At 41.5% G+C, this 13,915-nt stretch overlaps 1 protein-coding gene across 1 annotated transcript in view; it reads right to left on the bottom strand.

The window, feature by feature from the left end:
* Positions 1-13,915, bottom strand: part of LOC101847436 — a gene marked incomplete in the record, with an annotated part of 28,664 nt that overhangs the window by 11,932 nt on the left and 2,817 nt on the right. The window contains 2 exon segments of the mRNA XM_005102218.2: positions 785-1,023; positions 3,109-3,907. Of these exon segments, the coding sequence (XP_005102275.2) occupies positions 785-1,023; positions 3,109-3,393 (524 nt within the window).

Genomic DNA, 13,915 nt, shown 5'->3' with positions numbered 1-13,915 from the left:
ATACATTATGTACATATACATTATATAATAATATTATATATATGGATACAACAATTTCGTCACGGTTGATATACGCGTATTGACCCTTCGTGCAAAACTTACTTTCACAAATATATTTCTAGTTGGCTAAACATTTCTTTTTTCAGAAGGTCATCCGCAAGAGAAATCATTGCTGACTAAGTACAGTTGAAGTAAATGCATGCCATCCCTGTACTGTACAGGTTTACGTCAAGAAAGCCAGGCTCGGACTTGCTGCACATGGTTTGTCTTTTTTTTTTCTTTTTTTTTTGTCAATGGTAAATTTCTTCCCGGCAAGACATAGAATCTATCGCTTAATTGGTCCAAACATATGGAAGTATGAAGGGGCAATAGGGCCTACATGTACTGTATCAAGACTGTGATGTGGATGGGGCAAAACTCCTCAACCATAATTATATCTCTAGCCATTGTTTTGGTGACCGTGGCAGTATAGGGGTGGCGTTGTCATATTTACAAACATGTAAATCTAGATACATTGTATGTAGTTAACTTTAGTCATTTTTGTTTTAAGAAACGGAAAAGATGTCCCTGTACGTTAACGAACTTCAATATTTAATGTGTCGGTGGTTTGTCATTCTCAACGTTTACAAAAGTTCATTTTTACTGTTACCGTTGAAGTATGTATGTTTACTTTAACATGCAAGATGTGAGTAGGTCAATCTGACACTGAAAGTGAAAGAGAAATGACATGACAGTACGCCAAACCGCTGGGCCTATTATTATTTTAATTTTTTGAGTTACTAACCACGACGTTCCGTCTCCCGAGGGACCCCCAAGTGTTGGAGGCTCCATTCTGGAGTCGTGGAAGAAGTTACAGACTAGACTGCTGTCGAAGTGAATGAAATCATCTTTGTCCGAGCTATACAGGCCGTGCAGTAAGGAAGGGTCGTCCACAAACTCTTCCCACGTGATCAAGCTCAGTCCTGGGAGTTCCGGGGGTACTTCAGGCAAAGCCGACGCCACTGTCGTTATGTCTGTGGGTTTCTGAAAAGTGGAATGGGTTCGCGAAAAATAAATACGCTCTGTAGTTTCTGGCTCTCCGAAAAGAAATCGTGTCATTGACGTTCATGTTCATGTTAATAATATTATGTGTTAATTGGTAAGACGTTTTGCCTTTAGGTGCAAACTAGCTGGGCCCCCTTTCGATGAAAGGAATGATCGGCGCCTTAACATCAACTGAAAGTCATTGGTAAAAAAAGAAAACACGAGGCTATATCTATACGGGTGGCACACTTAAAATAGTGCTAAGTACTGCGCGATAATGGGCGACAGTATCGAACAGAAGTACTACTTGAAATAAACAAACCTGGCGGATTTTCTAAAATTCCAGAGACAGAAACATCGGCCTACAACTACAACAGCGATCGGCGGATTAAAGAACTGTTGCTTTTTTGCAGCGAAACTGTCACAAAACTTTAAAAAAAAAAAAAAAAAAAAAAAAAAAACAACAACAACAACAACAACCGAAGGGCGTCATGATCTGGAGAATATTTTAAAGAATCTTATGGCGAAAACTTCATGGCGATCTATGCAGCCATTAAAAAGCCCTTTGAATAGCAAAATTCGGCCACAACAAATAGATAATAGAAGACGCGAATTCGATCTTCGTGTGAGATTTTGTCGAGTGGACTATCTATCTTATTTTGATGAAATTGTTTGGGCTAACCACAAACACAACATGTTCGTCAGTCCAAAGATCAGACCAATGCCCTCCCTAGTCATGTCCATTTTCTCGTTCTTGAGAGATACATGTATAGACCTTGCCGGTAGAATGTGGGAGGAAGAGTCTGGAAATGGGAGACTATTGAACACTCCTACTCCTGGGGTGGCATATAACGACCGCTCAGTGCGGTAGGAGGGAGATATACTATGATATTATTGATATAGGATAATATGACAAGATAATAAATTACGGCTGAGGCTGAAGTGGCTGGCGTCTGTGGAGTAGCGGTTATATAGGCGCCAAGGACTACTATACTCAGTATAGTAGTCCTTGATAGGCGCTTACTCTTTGCTGTAGCACGCAGAAAACCCAAGATCGGTTCTCGTGTGGAAAAACCAAAACAATCAATATAATAGAATATCTCGGTCTTTCTGCTGGGAACGTGCAGGGTACGTTGTATCCCTGTTACTGTTAGCCTGGGTTCATCCTTCCAGTCAGGGTCGAAGCAGACCATCTCTTTAATGATCTAAACTGTACCGATAGGCCCAGGAGTGCAAAGACACCTATATTAGAAAAGAAATAGGGCGAAGCATAAGCAATAGATTTACGGGTAAGAGTCTACGAGAAAGAAGTTAGAGGTAAGGGTAAGCATCCGCGCATTACAGTAGGCCCTACATGCAGTATAAGCAAATGTAACATTAAATGTTGTATTCTAGAAAGGCGTTAGGTCGTCCCCTAGAAGGAACGCCTCGCAAAACTTTGTCCTCACAAACCAGAACAAAGACAAATGCTGCAACAGATACAACAACAATGACCGTGGCGTCGGTGGCCTTGATGATCTAGCGGTTGGCTTACCGGGCCCGTAATCGTGAGGTTGCAGGTTTAGGTGTTCAAGCCTCAGCTCGGTCCAACGTTGAATCCTTGGGAAAGGCACATTACATGCATTTCCTGTTCGGCAGGACCCTTTCGGAGACGGACATTAAACTCGGAGGTCCCACCTCTTAAATAACATAAAAGTGTTGATTAGGGTTTGAACTTATACCATTTCACCATCTCCACAACAACAATAAACAAAAGTCGTTGCTTTAGAATCACAAGGTCCTATCTGACATCTTTGGTCGTTTTTGAGTAGGCCTACCATTAACTAGGACCATGAGGTGTGAGCCAAATGTTCTTATTTATTTATCCAAATCGTCAGATTATTTAGAGTCGTTGTTAAGATGTTCAAAGAATTGCATTCGAAAAGCTTGACTTGTGAAACTCAACATTTTCTAACGTCAAATTTCTCAAAGCTAGGTACTGAGCAGATAGAACTTTGTAATTCTTCTAGGATAGTGAAGTTGATTTAAATCTAATCGTAAGTAATCTACCGCAGAATGCTGGCGGACTTCTTTCTGTCTTCTCACCTGATGTTTGGCCGAGCGCGTCACTTTCCCCGGTCCGCCTGAGTCTGAGGCGGGGAAAGAACTGAGTCCGACACTCCCATTCCGGTCCTCGTCCAGAGTAGCGTAGTGGATTGAGGAGACTCGTGTTGACGTCAGACTGGTCAGGTAACTGTCCACCATATCCACGCCTTCGTTTGGCCGTCTGGCCTTGGGCTCCGGGTGACCGCGCGCGAGACCGGCTGTGGGCTCAGGGTGTCGCTGTGGCTCAGGCTGGACCAGCCCTGACCCTGAGTGAATTTTGCGCATGGTCGGTTGGGATACCAGCAATGGGGAGTCTACAGCAAGAAAGTTGAGTCCTCCTATCGCGTATTATTGATCTATATATAGGCACAGATCTATATGACCGTCTGCGCACGTCCTGAAGATGCACGCTCCGACACCGCGAGTCACATGGTTGGGTGGTTGTCAGCTGAAGCAGAGGTTAGCCCTATGATGTAGGTATGCAACAAGGTCTCCACAAGCCATAGATAGGCCTATAACTATTTGCCAGGTTCCTTTTTTAAATACGGCACAAGTGTGTAGCATGCATTGTAAGTAACGTTGAGAAAGTTTGTTCAAAGTACATGTACGAGCTTACATAATACAAGTCCGATGGAAACGAGGGCCCTTGCTGTCGAAACCGACAGCTTGGTAGAACTTGCTGACCGATATCCCTAACGTTTAGTTTAGAGGACCTCCGTGCGGTACACCGTGCCTCCAGCGTACAATACAGAGAGACAGGCTCGTGTCTGGATCACCCTTTTGATGGGGGTTTGTCAGCCTGTGAATGAGACAGTCGGTGAAACGTGAGCCAGTAGGCCTTACATGTACTACTAACTACTGAGCTCACTACTTATGGTAATACAGGTCTGTCCTTTATAACATACATACCTGCACTACTACTGAGCTTACTACTTTTGACAATAATATGGCTTATCCATTATAAGATACATACATGCACTACTACTGAACTCACTACTTATGATAATACAGGCCAATCCATTAATTATAACATATATACATGCACTACTACTGAGCGCACTTCTTATGATAATAATTAATATGGCCTATCCATTATAACATGCATACATACACACACTATAACTGAGCTTACTTACTACGTATGATAATACTGGCCTGTTCATACATGCAATACTACTGAGCTCACTACATATAGTAATATAATGGCACATCCATTATAACATACATACATGCACGAGCATGATTCACACAATTCAAGTTGAGTTGAAATAGCACTAGATCTAGAAAAGAAATCAGTCTTCTCATAATATGATTTTTTTGGTTTCCCTTAATTTGGACCTCGATTCTGATTATTCTGAAGAAAAGGGTCCTCCTAGGGTACATCTAATGTGCTAGTTTTATCCACTAAAACAGCCACATAAGGCTATAAAACCACATGAAATACCATTGTGAAGCCATTTATAACTTTGTGACAGATTTTGAAGAAAAAAAGGGGAATTTTCATTATGAAATACTAATGTAGATGCCGTCACCATGGCAACACAAATGAATGTTCAAAAGTCGTTTTTATTTCCAAATCTCTCCCCCCCCCCCCCCCCCCCCCCCCCCCCCGTTGTATCAATGCCATCACACAAATAAGCTTAGATTTAGAGTCGAAGAATTCTAGATTTTCCCCGCATCATGTCGTAATCCTGTTTTAATCGGTCCGTTGATACAGCTCTTTTTATAAATGAATATAAAACACCATAAAAAACACATAACGTGGGAAGCGATTAGATCTGTCTTTTTAATTCTTGGCCATAATCGTTACCGTCCAGCGTAGGCATTAAACTAGGCGAGGGGTGTTTTGTGGCGTCCCTGGCGTCAGTGCAGCGACATAAAGTCTCCGCATTCATATGACAGCTTCTTGGAACACGCAACGGAAAAATTATGCTTCCGTGTTAGGTCTATTGAATTTACCATTATACTGCCAGGATCTAACGTGCCGGACAAGTCTATTAAAACCTTCCTAAGAGTCAGTCATTTCATTCTAATTAATAGGTAGATTTAGATTTTTTGTTTTTTTTGTTTTTTGAATCCTGTATAGCCACATGTTCTTTTGAATATGTTGACACATTGAATGTTTTTTTCTTTCTTACTTTTTGTTTTGGTATTGATTTATGGCGTAGTATCTCTGTGCAAATTGGAAGGTCTAGACCTATATCCGAATTATAATTAAGGTATGGTGACTGATATGTAGGAGAGAGTGGGGTAAGTTTAGCACCAGGGTAAGCTGATCACCCCAGACTTGTAACCACAATTAAAATTGTTTTGATATTATAATTTTTTCCTATAGTCTTCCACAGTGAAAATTTGTTTTGTTCATAGCAAACCCTTAGTTGATTTCTATTGAGTGTAATCAGAGAGGGTTTGCAAAACTCACTGCTGTAATCCCACAGCCCCCCTCCTTATTTCCAAACAAACCGTTAGATTAAAGATTTCTACATCAATCTAAGTGAAATCGACCCCCTCCTATTTCCATTGAACCATAGAGTTATTAAAATGTTTTGGCAAGGTTTGCCAATTATTGTCTATTCAAATGTTTTAGCTTCAAATGACGCCTTTGCACTTTGCATCTCTGTTAAGGGCCTTGTGTTTTGCTCCCAAAGGCTGGTGCTGGGTAAGATGATCACCAGAACATGGGGTAGGTTGAGCAGATGTTCAACTTTCTCCTCGAGCCACGGACAATAATTATTGTTATGAGATCTAAGTGTGGCTGACGCTTGGTGAATTTTCTTCAATGAAATGAGAAGAGCTAAGCACAGAATTTAAGAAACCTCTCGGACATGTTTTACAGGCTTTCTTAAAAGCATTGCGGAGTTCTGGCGTGTATAGAAAAGGGAATAGCCGGAGAAAAACGGTGGTTTTAATTTGCCGACAGGCACACTCCGTCCCGAAGATCAACAAAAACAACTTTTTGGGCCTGTGCCATTGCTTTCAGCTGAGCAGTCTAGTAGTCTAGTTTTTTTTCTATAATAGTCTAGCTGATGTGCTGGATACGACTATATGAGCTTCATTAGAAATGTTCAATTTCGATAAGGTCAGCCAGAAATAAGGATAATCGGAGGCGAAAACCATCATCAAAATGAGGCTACAAATACAAACAAAGTGGAATGAACAACACAAACGCTATAATCTGACTGACCTCAACTACCTTCTCACCTGTCAAGAGACAGTTTTTCTATTTAAGCTATAACCACCCGAAACACTGTCTCTACTCAAAGTTTAGGGTCGGCCACTTAGAGCAGTGTCAATATGAGTCTATGCGTGAAATACTAAGGAGGAAATATTAGCCCAACCCTGAGCAGGAAGCTCCCAGAACTCTATAAGGGCCTGGGGGACCTGCGGGGAACTGCAGCGTTCGCACTAAAGGCTGGGATGTCCATCTAAAGAAGAAGAAGAAGAAGAAGAAGAAGAAGAAGAAGAAGAAGAAGAAGAAGAAGAAGAAGAAGAAGAAGAAGAAGAAGAAGACCAACTAATCGAAAGTGAAACCAATTAAAGTATTTGTTGTAGTTGAGGCAGTGCGTAGAACAGAGCAAGTCGAGGCAATCGTGTCTCAGGAGAAGAGTGGACTCGTGCCTGTTAAGAAGCTTTCTTGGGTGTGGTGAAAAGAAATACCCAGTAACAAAGATTTATCACAGGGATAATAACGACACCTGTGGATAACGAAAGCGGTGTATAGAAACAGAGTTCTCGAGAAGAAGAGAAAAGGTCAAGAACAAATTCCTCAACTGCAATAGAGAGGAAGTATGGTACATGTATGCTGCTAGGCATAAGATCACTGGAAAACGGACCAAGTCCGAGATTGATGGCACCAGGAGCACAAGAAATGGCCATATTTCGAAAAGAGCCTAATGTTAGATACATGTAGGTCTAAGCTTATCTAGGTCATCATCATTGTCGTTAAATTGTTGTCTTCACCATCTTCCATCATTCAAATGTTTCAAACAGGTCGTACCATCATTCGTTCCGTTCGATACCGCCAGGGTTGGCAAGCTCTTTTTTTGTTTGTTTTTGTAAAGTGTTTTACGGCGCTCGCAACTGCATAAGGTCATATGAGCGCGCTAGCTAAAGCGGAAGACGCAAATTGTTTTATCACTCGACACCTCTTTTTTTTGGGGGGGGGGGATAACAGCAGGGACATTTTTTAGGTTTGAATCATCAAAGCCAGCTTTTGTTTCCCCCAACTGAATTCCCAAGAGCAAGCGTTTCCTGCTTTTTTTTCCTGGTTCAGTTGCTCTTTCTGCAGTCTTTCTACTGCTTCTCCTTGGCTCCTTCTAGTGTTGTCTTTCAGCCACATCTCTGATATTATGGTAAGTAAGATCTACACCTAGCCTTATCGGACAAGGGCAAAAAATCTAGGAGGTCCGGTGTACAAGTTGCGCACGTTAAAGATCACTTGGTGGATGAGAGTACGCTTCGGCCACTACCTGGACAAAATTCAAAATTTCTTTCCCACTAAAAATGTTTGGTGTGTCCCGGGCGCTCATATGACCTTATGTAGTTGCGAGCGCCGTAAAACACTTACAAAAAAAGAAAAAAAAAAGGATTCAGTTGGTTGGGTTTCATGATCAGTGACTCTCAAGATAAAACTAAATTTTTTCAACGGAAAAGTTGAAAGTGGTATACATATTTTTGGTTCTAATTAATGGAGGCCAATAACAAGATATTGTATAGCAATTCTTAAGCAGTGACAGTTAACTCGGTAATCCTATCAACAACAGGTTATTGACTTAGTAACACTGCTCATGTCTTTCACTTTGATCAATGCCGAGCTTAAGCAATACTCGTGATTCGGTATTTTGTGGGGTTTTAGTCTGTCATTTCTGGTTTCTGTTTGTTTGTCTGATTACCGAAACTCTTGAAAAGTCCGATTTTCTCTTTCTATCTGATCATGAAAACCTGTCTCGCTGAATAGGTTTTTTCGCTGCCTGACGAATCTGACGACAGCGGCGGGAACGTGCCGCGCCGTGGAATTCACTGGCTTTCAAGACTTGTTCTTAGCAAAAATAATAAACTATCGACTAATAGAATCACTATATAAAACGATAATTGTATTGCCTATAATGCACTATTGACTCTGTGTCTGTACCCCGAGCCCCGTGGAGCTGTTGAACTGTGACACTCCACTGTGTGCTGGTTGTTGGAATGTCGGACATATTTTAATTTCAGAAAAAAAAAATGTGTATAGAGCTGGGTCAACGCATGAATGCAGGTGGCTGTTGGGGTCAGCCGGGGTCTATGGTTTCGTCTTACTGCCCTCAGTCTGCCTTCGCCGGTACACACACTTCATATTCCTATAGCCAAGCCTTTGATTAACGAACATGCAGGTACGGTATTTGAAGAGGTGGTAAACGGTTAATACAAGATTAAAAACCAATAACTATTGTAACTTGTGAGTAATAGATGTTATTGATTTTTTTCTAAAGGGGGTGAGGGGGGGGGGGATAAAGAGCACCACAATGCTATTCCTATAGGCCATTGTCATGCCTTAGAATTTGACCATCGAACATGCAAGTATGGCATATAAGGTTAATACGGTACCAAATTAGAAATAAGTTGTAACTTGTGAATACAAATAATTATTGTTTACGGCATTTGTTGGGGGGGGGGGGATAAAAAGTACCGTAATACTATCATCTGCATGACCAATAGCCTACTGGTACTGTAGATATTGATGTCTTGTCTTTTTATTAGATCTACATTTACAGGCTTTATTTTGCATAATAATATCGTACCTTTTTCATTGATCACTTCTTCACACACGCCCTCTAAGCCGGATCGGGTCGGAAGAGAAGGGCAAATAGATTATTGGGGTGGCTTGGGTAGGGAGGGGGGTATTAAATGGATGATCATAAAACTTAGAAAAATATTATACTCTATTCCCTCACAATAGATTTAGATCTGTAGTTCTTATAGGCGGAATTTTCATGGGTCGGCTGACGGTCGTGACGTTGGACTAAAATGAACAAGGGACAGCTTCTGGACCACGCCGAGTAGAAACCTGATCGGTGACACTAAAAAACAATGACAATAGAATGGCGAACAGTTTCTAGTTTTTCAATACGATCACTGGCGCTGCAACGTGTGTGCACCTCTGTGTGTAGAACGCCCTCATCAAAGGAAATCTCACGCACGCACGCTATGGTCCTGATACCGAACACACACGCACACGTTACATTGTTAGGTGTTCAGACGTGGAGATTTTATCGAAGCCGGTAGGTCTTGCTTGCGTATAGAGGACGTATTCGACACCGAAGAAGGCTCCTACTATGAGGGCTAAGTGTTCAATGATTTCCGAAGTCGAATGAACCCATGGCTCGACATTCGACTTGTGTTAGTCGTATTGTGTGCACGCCCAGGTTAGAGGGCAGTTCCAAACCGCGGTGGATCGATGATCGACCCGCCAGCCAGAGCACGCTGGGGGATTATCAGATTAGGATTATCCTCCCATCGCTCAACGTGACTGCATATTATTACATTAGGACTTCAGTAATCCTGGGTTTGGCAATCGCACGTTTGGTTGCGTGTTGTGCCTACTTGAAGAATTTCCTTCTTTGAGTGAGCGGTGTTGAATAAGACAAAACCTAACTGCACCAGCGCTTTCTTGTCTGAAGAAGTAAATGTCGTAAAGTGGGGATTTTGCTGAAATTGCTGTCGAGTCTAGATCTAGTAATGTGAATTACTGAATGCTGCAAGGAACTGACAGCCCCATCGCCCCTTCTCTTTTGCAAAACAGTGAATATTTTGAGTTTCAGGGGATACTAAATAATAAACAGAACATATGGACAAGACGTTCATAACCTCTCGTGGTTGAATAACACACGATTATGTGTGATTAATTGTTTCGGGGTGTCATTTCTTAACTTTCTACCTTTTCTCTTCCCTTTTATTCTTTCCACCAGGCCAAGAGCCCGACTCTTGACTTGCCACATGACGATAAATGTACACATCATACAGTAGGGCGCTGACCTGTACAAGTAGGCCTAACAAAACAAAACATCCGTTCCCAACAGCTGGCTACACAAACACCTGAAAGCTGATTTAATTAATTGAATGTTGAATTCACAATTAGACAGGAACAGGAAGAAAGAGCAGGTGGTTGAAGGGTTCCATGGGTAGCTCCTTCATTTTACTATCCCGATTTTCTGTCTGTCTGTCTGTCTGTCTGTCTGTCTGTCTGTCTGTCTGTCTGTCTGTCTGTCGGTCGGTCTCGCCCCCCCCCCTTTGCACTGCACTACTCTACTGTGCCAGTGTTCTATTTTCAAATCTCAAATTATTGAAACAAAAGATTTTTTTTAAACGAAGAGGTGATAACCAGAGTTGCGATTGTGTCTTTACTTTTTACGACAATTCAGAACATTTCACTGAAGCTGGGAGGTTGGAGGAAGATTTTGTGCTTGCTCTATTTCTCCTTGAAAATTTTTTCAGGGTTTCTTTTTCTTATCGCCGTGATCTCCTGCCGGAGGTAAAACTAACTGTTTTGCCATGCCAATAACCGGTAAGCCAGATAAACTGTTAATAAGAAATCCTTTTTAAATGGCACGTGTCGTTTAACAGGGTATTTATTTATTGAATTAGTGCGAGACATGAAATAAAACGCTTGTTGTTTAATTTATAATATTGATAGAAGAAAGAAGGGTACTGGTATTGATAAGTCTAAAGATCATTGCGGAGAATTTGTAATTGTGTTATTGCAAGGCAACGTTTGTCCAACGGCTGGGTAACCGAGTACAATAGCCCACAAACACGTCATGTCTGGGACTTTAGGATCCGGTCATCACCAGTGGTATCTGTTCAGAGCTTGATTCTCTTAACCCTATCCGTACGTCCTGGAGTCATTTTGTACCCCCGGGGTTGTATTCTTCACAATTTAAAATACTTCTAGTACGAAGATCTCTTTGAAACTTTCACTACTTTCAGTATTTCTCAAAAAATCATTTTCACAGACTGCTATGCAAAGCATATGGATCGGATTAAAGAGTTAATTTCTTCTTTGGAAAGTGGTGGCACAGAGTTCCCCACGTCGTATGGATACGATGGTAAAACACGACGTACGGATAGGGTAAAGTTCGCCGAGAAATCAACGTTGTTTCACTTTATTGAATCTTGTACTTTGTGTTTGTAGGCTACGTGGTATATTTTTGCCGTTCTTGCTCTCGCTATATTGTCCGGTAGTGTGAGTGTATAAATTGCTTTCTTGTCTATTGTTATATGATCTAGCATCTGCGTTTGTCGCGGCCGCGATTTTTGGCATTTTTGGGGTCCGCGAATCGCGGCCGCGATATTTTGCTTTTTTCCAAAAGCCACACTGCCGGAGAATATATAAAAAAGGAAAAAGAAAAAAAAAAGAAACCAAACCTCTTTACATTTTTAGAAAAAAAGTTTATTTTCACTTCCGCTTCACTTCGTCTCTTTCTTACTTGTTGACCACACGTTATTTGTTATTTTCATGAGAAAAAAAGTCTTGTAGGGCCTACATTACATACTATTTAGTTTTTATATTGCTGTTTCTCTTTCATTTTTCTCTCTTTGTTGTGTTTTAATTTGCTGGTGTGTCATATTCTTTTCTTATTATTATTCTGATGTGTTTTCTATTATTTATTTTTTTGGTTGTGTTTATCGTAATGTCAATATCATTTAATTTGATGTTGTTTCTACCTTTTTTTTTAAACATAATAAATGCGTAAAAATGTTTGAGCGTGTCTCTACCAAAACCGAATATGTACTTGTATTGACACTGGCAGACCCCTTATGTGTGATTCCTTAATTTACATGTGATACCCTGTACTTTTTTCTTGAATAACACACGTTTAGGGTTACCACAGCCACTCTTCGGATAGGTGGACACACGCCCTTATTTGTTAATTTTTGTGGCTGTTTATGTTCTGTTCTAATTTTACTTTCATTCTGTTATGAAACCTTTATTTTTCACGTTTTTACTCTCTGTATTGTGGCTACAAATAATCTTCTGGATGCTTGAAACAGAACACAAGAAATTTTGGTACTTTAGATCGTTACCTCTATCAACATATTGCTATATTTGTCGTCACAGAGAGTTGAAAGCTTGAAAATTATTGGCAACTTTTATAGCAACTTTTGCCATTTTTGTGGCAACTTTTGGACAATAAAATGGCAACAAACACTGATGCTAGTATGATATTCCTGCTTATATTATATTATGTTTATTCAACTTGGATTGTAACCTTTTGTGTACTCCATGTAGCCTTTTATTAAAACACGTTAGACACCATTATGATTGGTGAATTTTGAGTTTACTTGGGGTTAAAAAAAGCTCAGAATATTTTTTTCGTAGTACAGACTTCAACAAAAGTTAAGGACCACTTGCAAACACTATCGCAGCACAAACATGTAAAAAACAAAACATTTGAAATTTTGAAGATAGTTAATGGAATCATTTCTTAACAAAATCAATTCAATATCAGAATGATGACGTCACGAACGTAGGCAATTTGTCGCTCGGAACAACAGAACCCTTCAAAAGAAAAACCCCGGAATTAGTGTCCATGACAGTCCGTTAAAAAAACGGGCATACCCACCACGCCGAGCAATGCAATCAAGGCAGGGTCGCCACATGGGGTTGATGTGGTGGCAATGAAGGCGGGAGAAGGTTTGCCCACTCTTGCTGCAGGATCTACAGCAGCTCTTGTCGGTTAGATGGTGATGGCTGGAGCTGCTAGACTCTCCGGCCAAGTTCACACCACACATTCTCAATGGGATTGAAGTCGGGACTGTTTGCTGGCCATGGCATTTTTGTGATCCCTGCTTGCCTGATGTGGACGCCGCCACACACGCACACGTCCATCTTTTGGGTTGACAATGAATCATGACTCATCTGTGAACAACACATGGCCCCATTGGGCTCGAGTCCTTGGTTCATTGGCCCTACACCAAGCAAGACGACTTGCCTGGTGTCCTGTGGTCAGCCTTGGTGGGGGTTTTTTATTGGACGCCTGGCACGGATGTTGGCAGCCTGCAGAGGACGCCGAATGGTCTGGGACCTCACCGCCGTGTTGGTAGCAGCACGCAGTCGATGCCTGATGCTGTTGGCTGTCGTTGTCCTTTGTCGCAGGGCCTGCATGCGGACATATTGATCCTCTCTCTCAGTGGTCTTCTTGGGTCGACCTGCATGTGGGCGTTTTTGGACTGATCCAGTGGCTTGATGCGCTGACTCAGGCGGACAATGACAGAGTGTGACACTGCAAGCCTTCTGACAACTTCTCGGGCTCCAACTCCATCGTGCAGCCACGCCATAGCCCTGGTACGGTCAAAGTCACTCAGCTTTCGTCATGGTGGCATGTTGATCCGATACTGGATTTTGCGCAAACGGCGGCTTATATTGCCACCAAAAGTGAACACAGTTCGAGACCATACGTCCGTTTATCACGTGCACCAGAAACTTTAACTGAAGAAATGTCCATGGTGTCGCACAAAAGTCGATAAAAACCGCAAATTTGCCTAAAATTCCCCGAGGATTTCCGTACTGCAAGTGGTCGTTTTGCCCCTTTAGGAAGCGTTGCAGTACGCATTGTTAACTCATTCACTCTTTTAGAGCAAACAATGTTGAAACATTCTTTGCTGTCTTTTTTTCGGATTTAAAAACAATTAGGGCTGTCTGTCAAGGTGGTCCTTAACTTATGTTGAAGTCTGTAGGCACAGATCGACATAGCTTATGTATAGCGTGTGTGTGTGTGTATGTATGTATGTATGTATGTATGTATGTATGTATGTATGTATGTATGTATGT

The sequence above is a fragment of the Aplysia californica genome, unplaced genomic scaffold (assembly GCF_000002075.1).
Source record: "Aplysia californica isolate F4 #8 unplaced genomic scaffold, AplCal3.0 scaffold00317, whole genome shotgun sequence".
In the NCBI taxonomy this organism is placed as follows: domain Eukaryota; kingdom Metazoa; phylum Mollusca; class Gastropoda; order Aplysiida; family Aplysiidae; genus Aplysia; species Aplysia californica.
The sequence above is the reverse complement of the archived record's forward strand: the minus strand, read 5'-3'. Positions and strand labels throughout refer to the sequence as shown.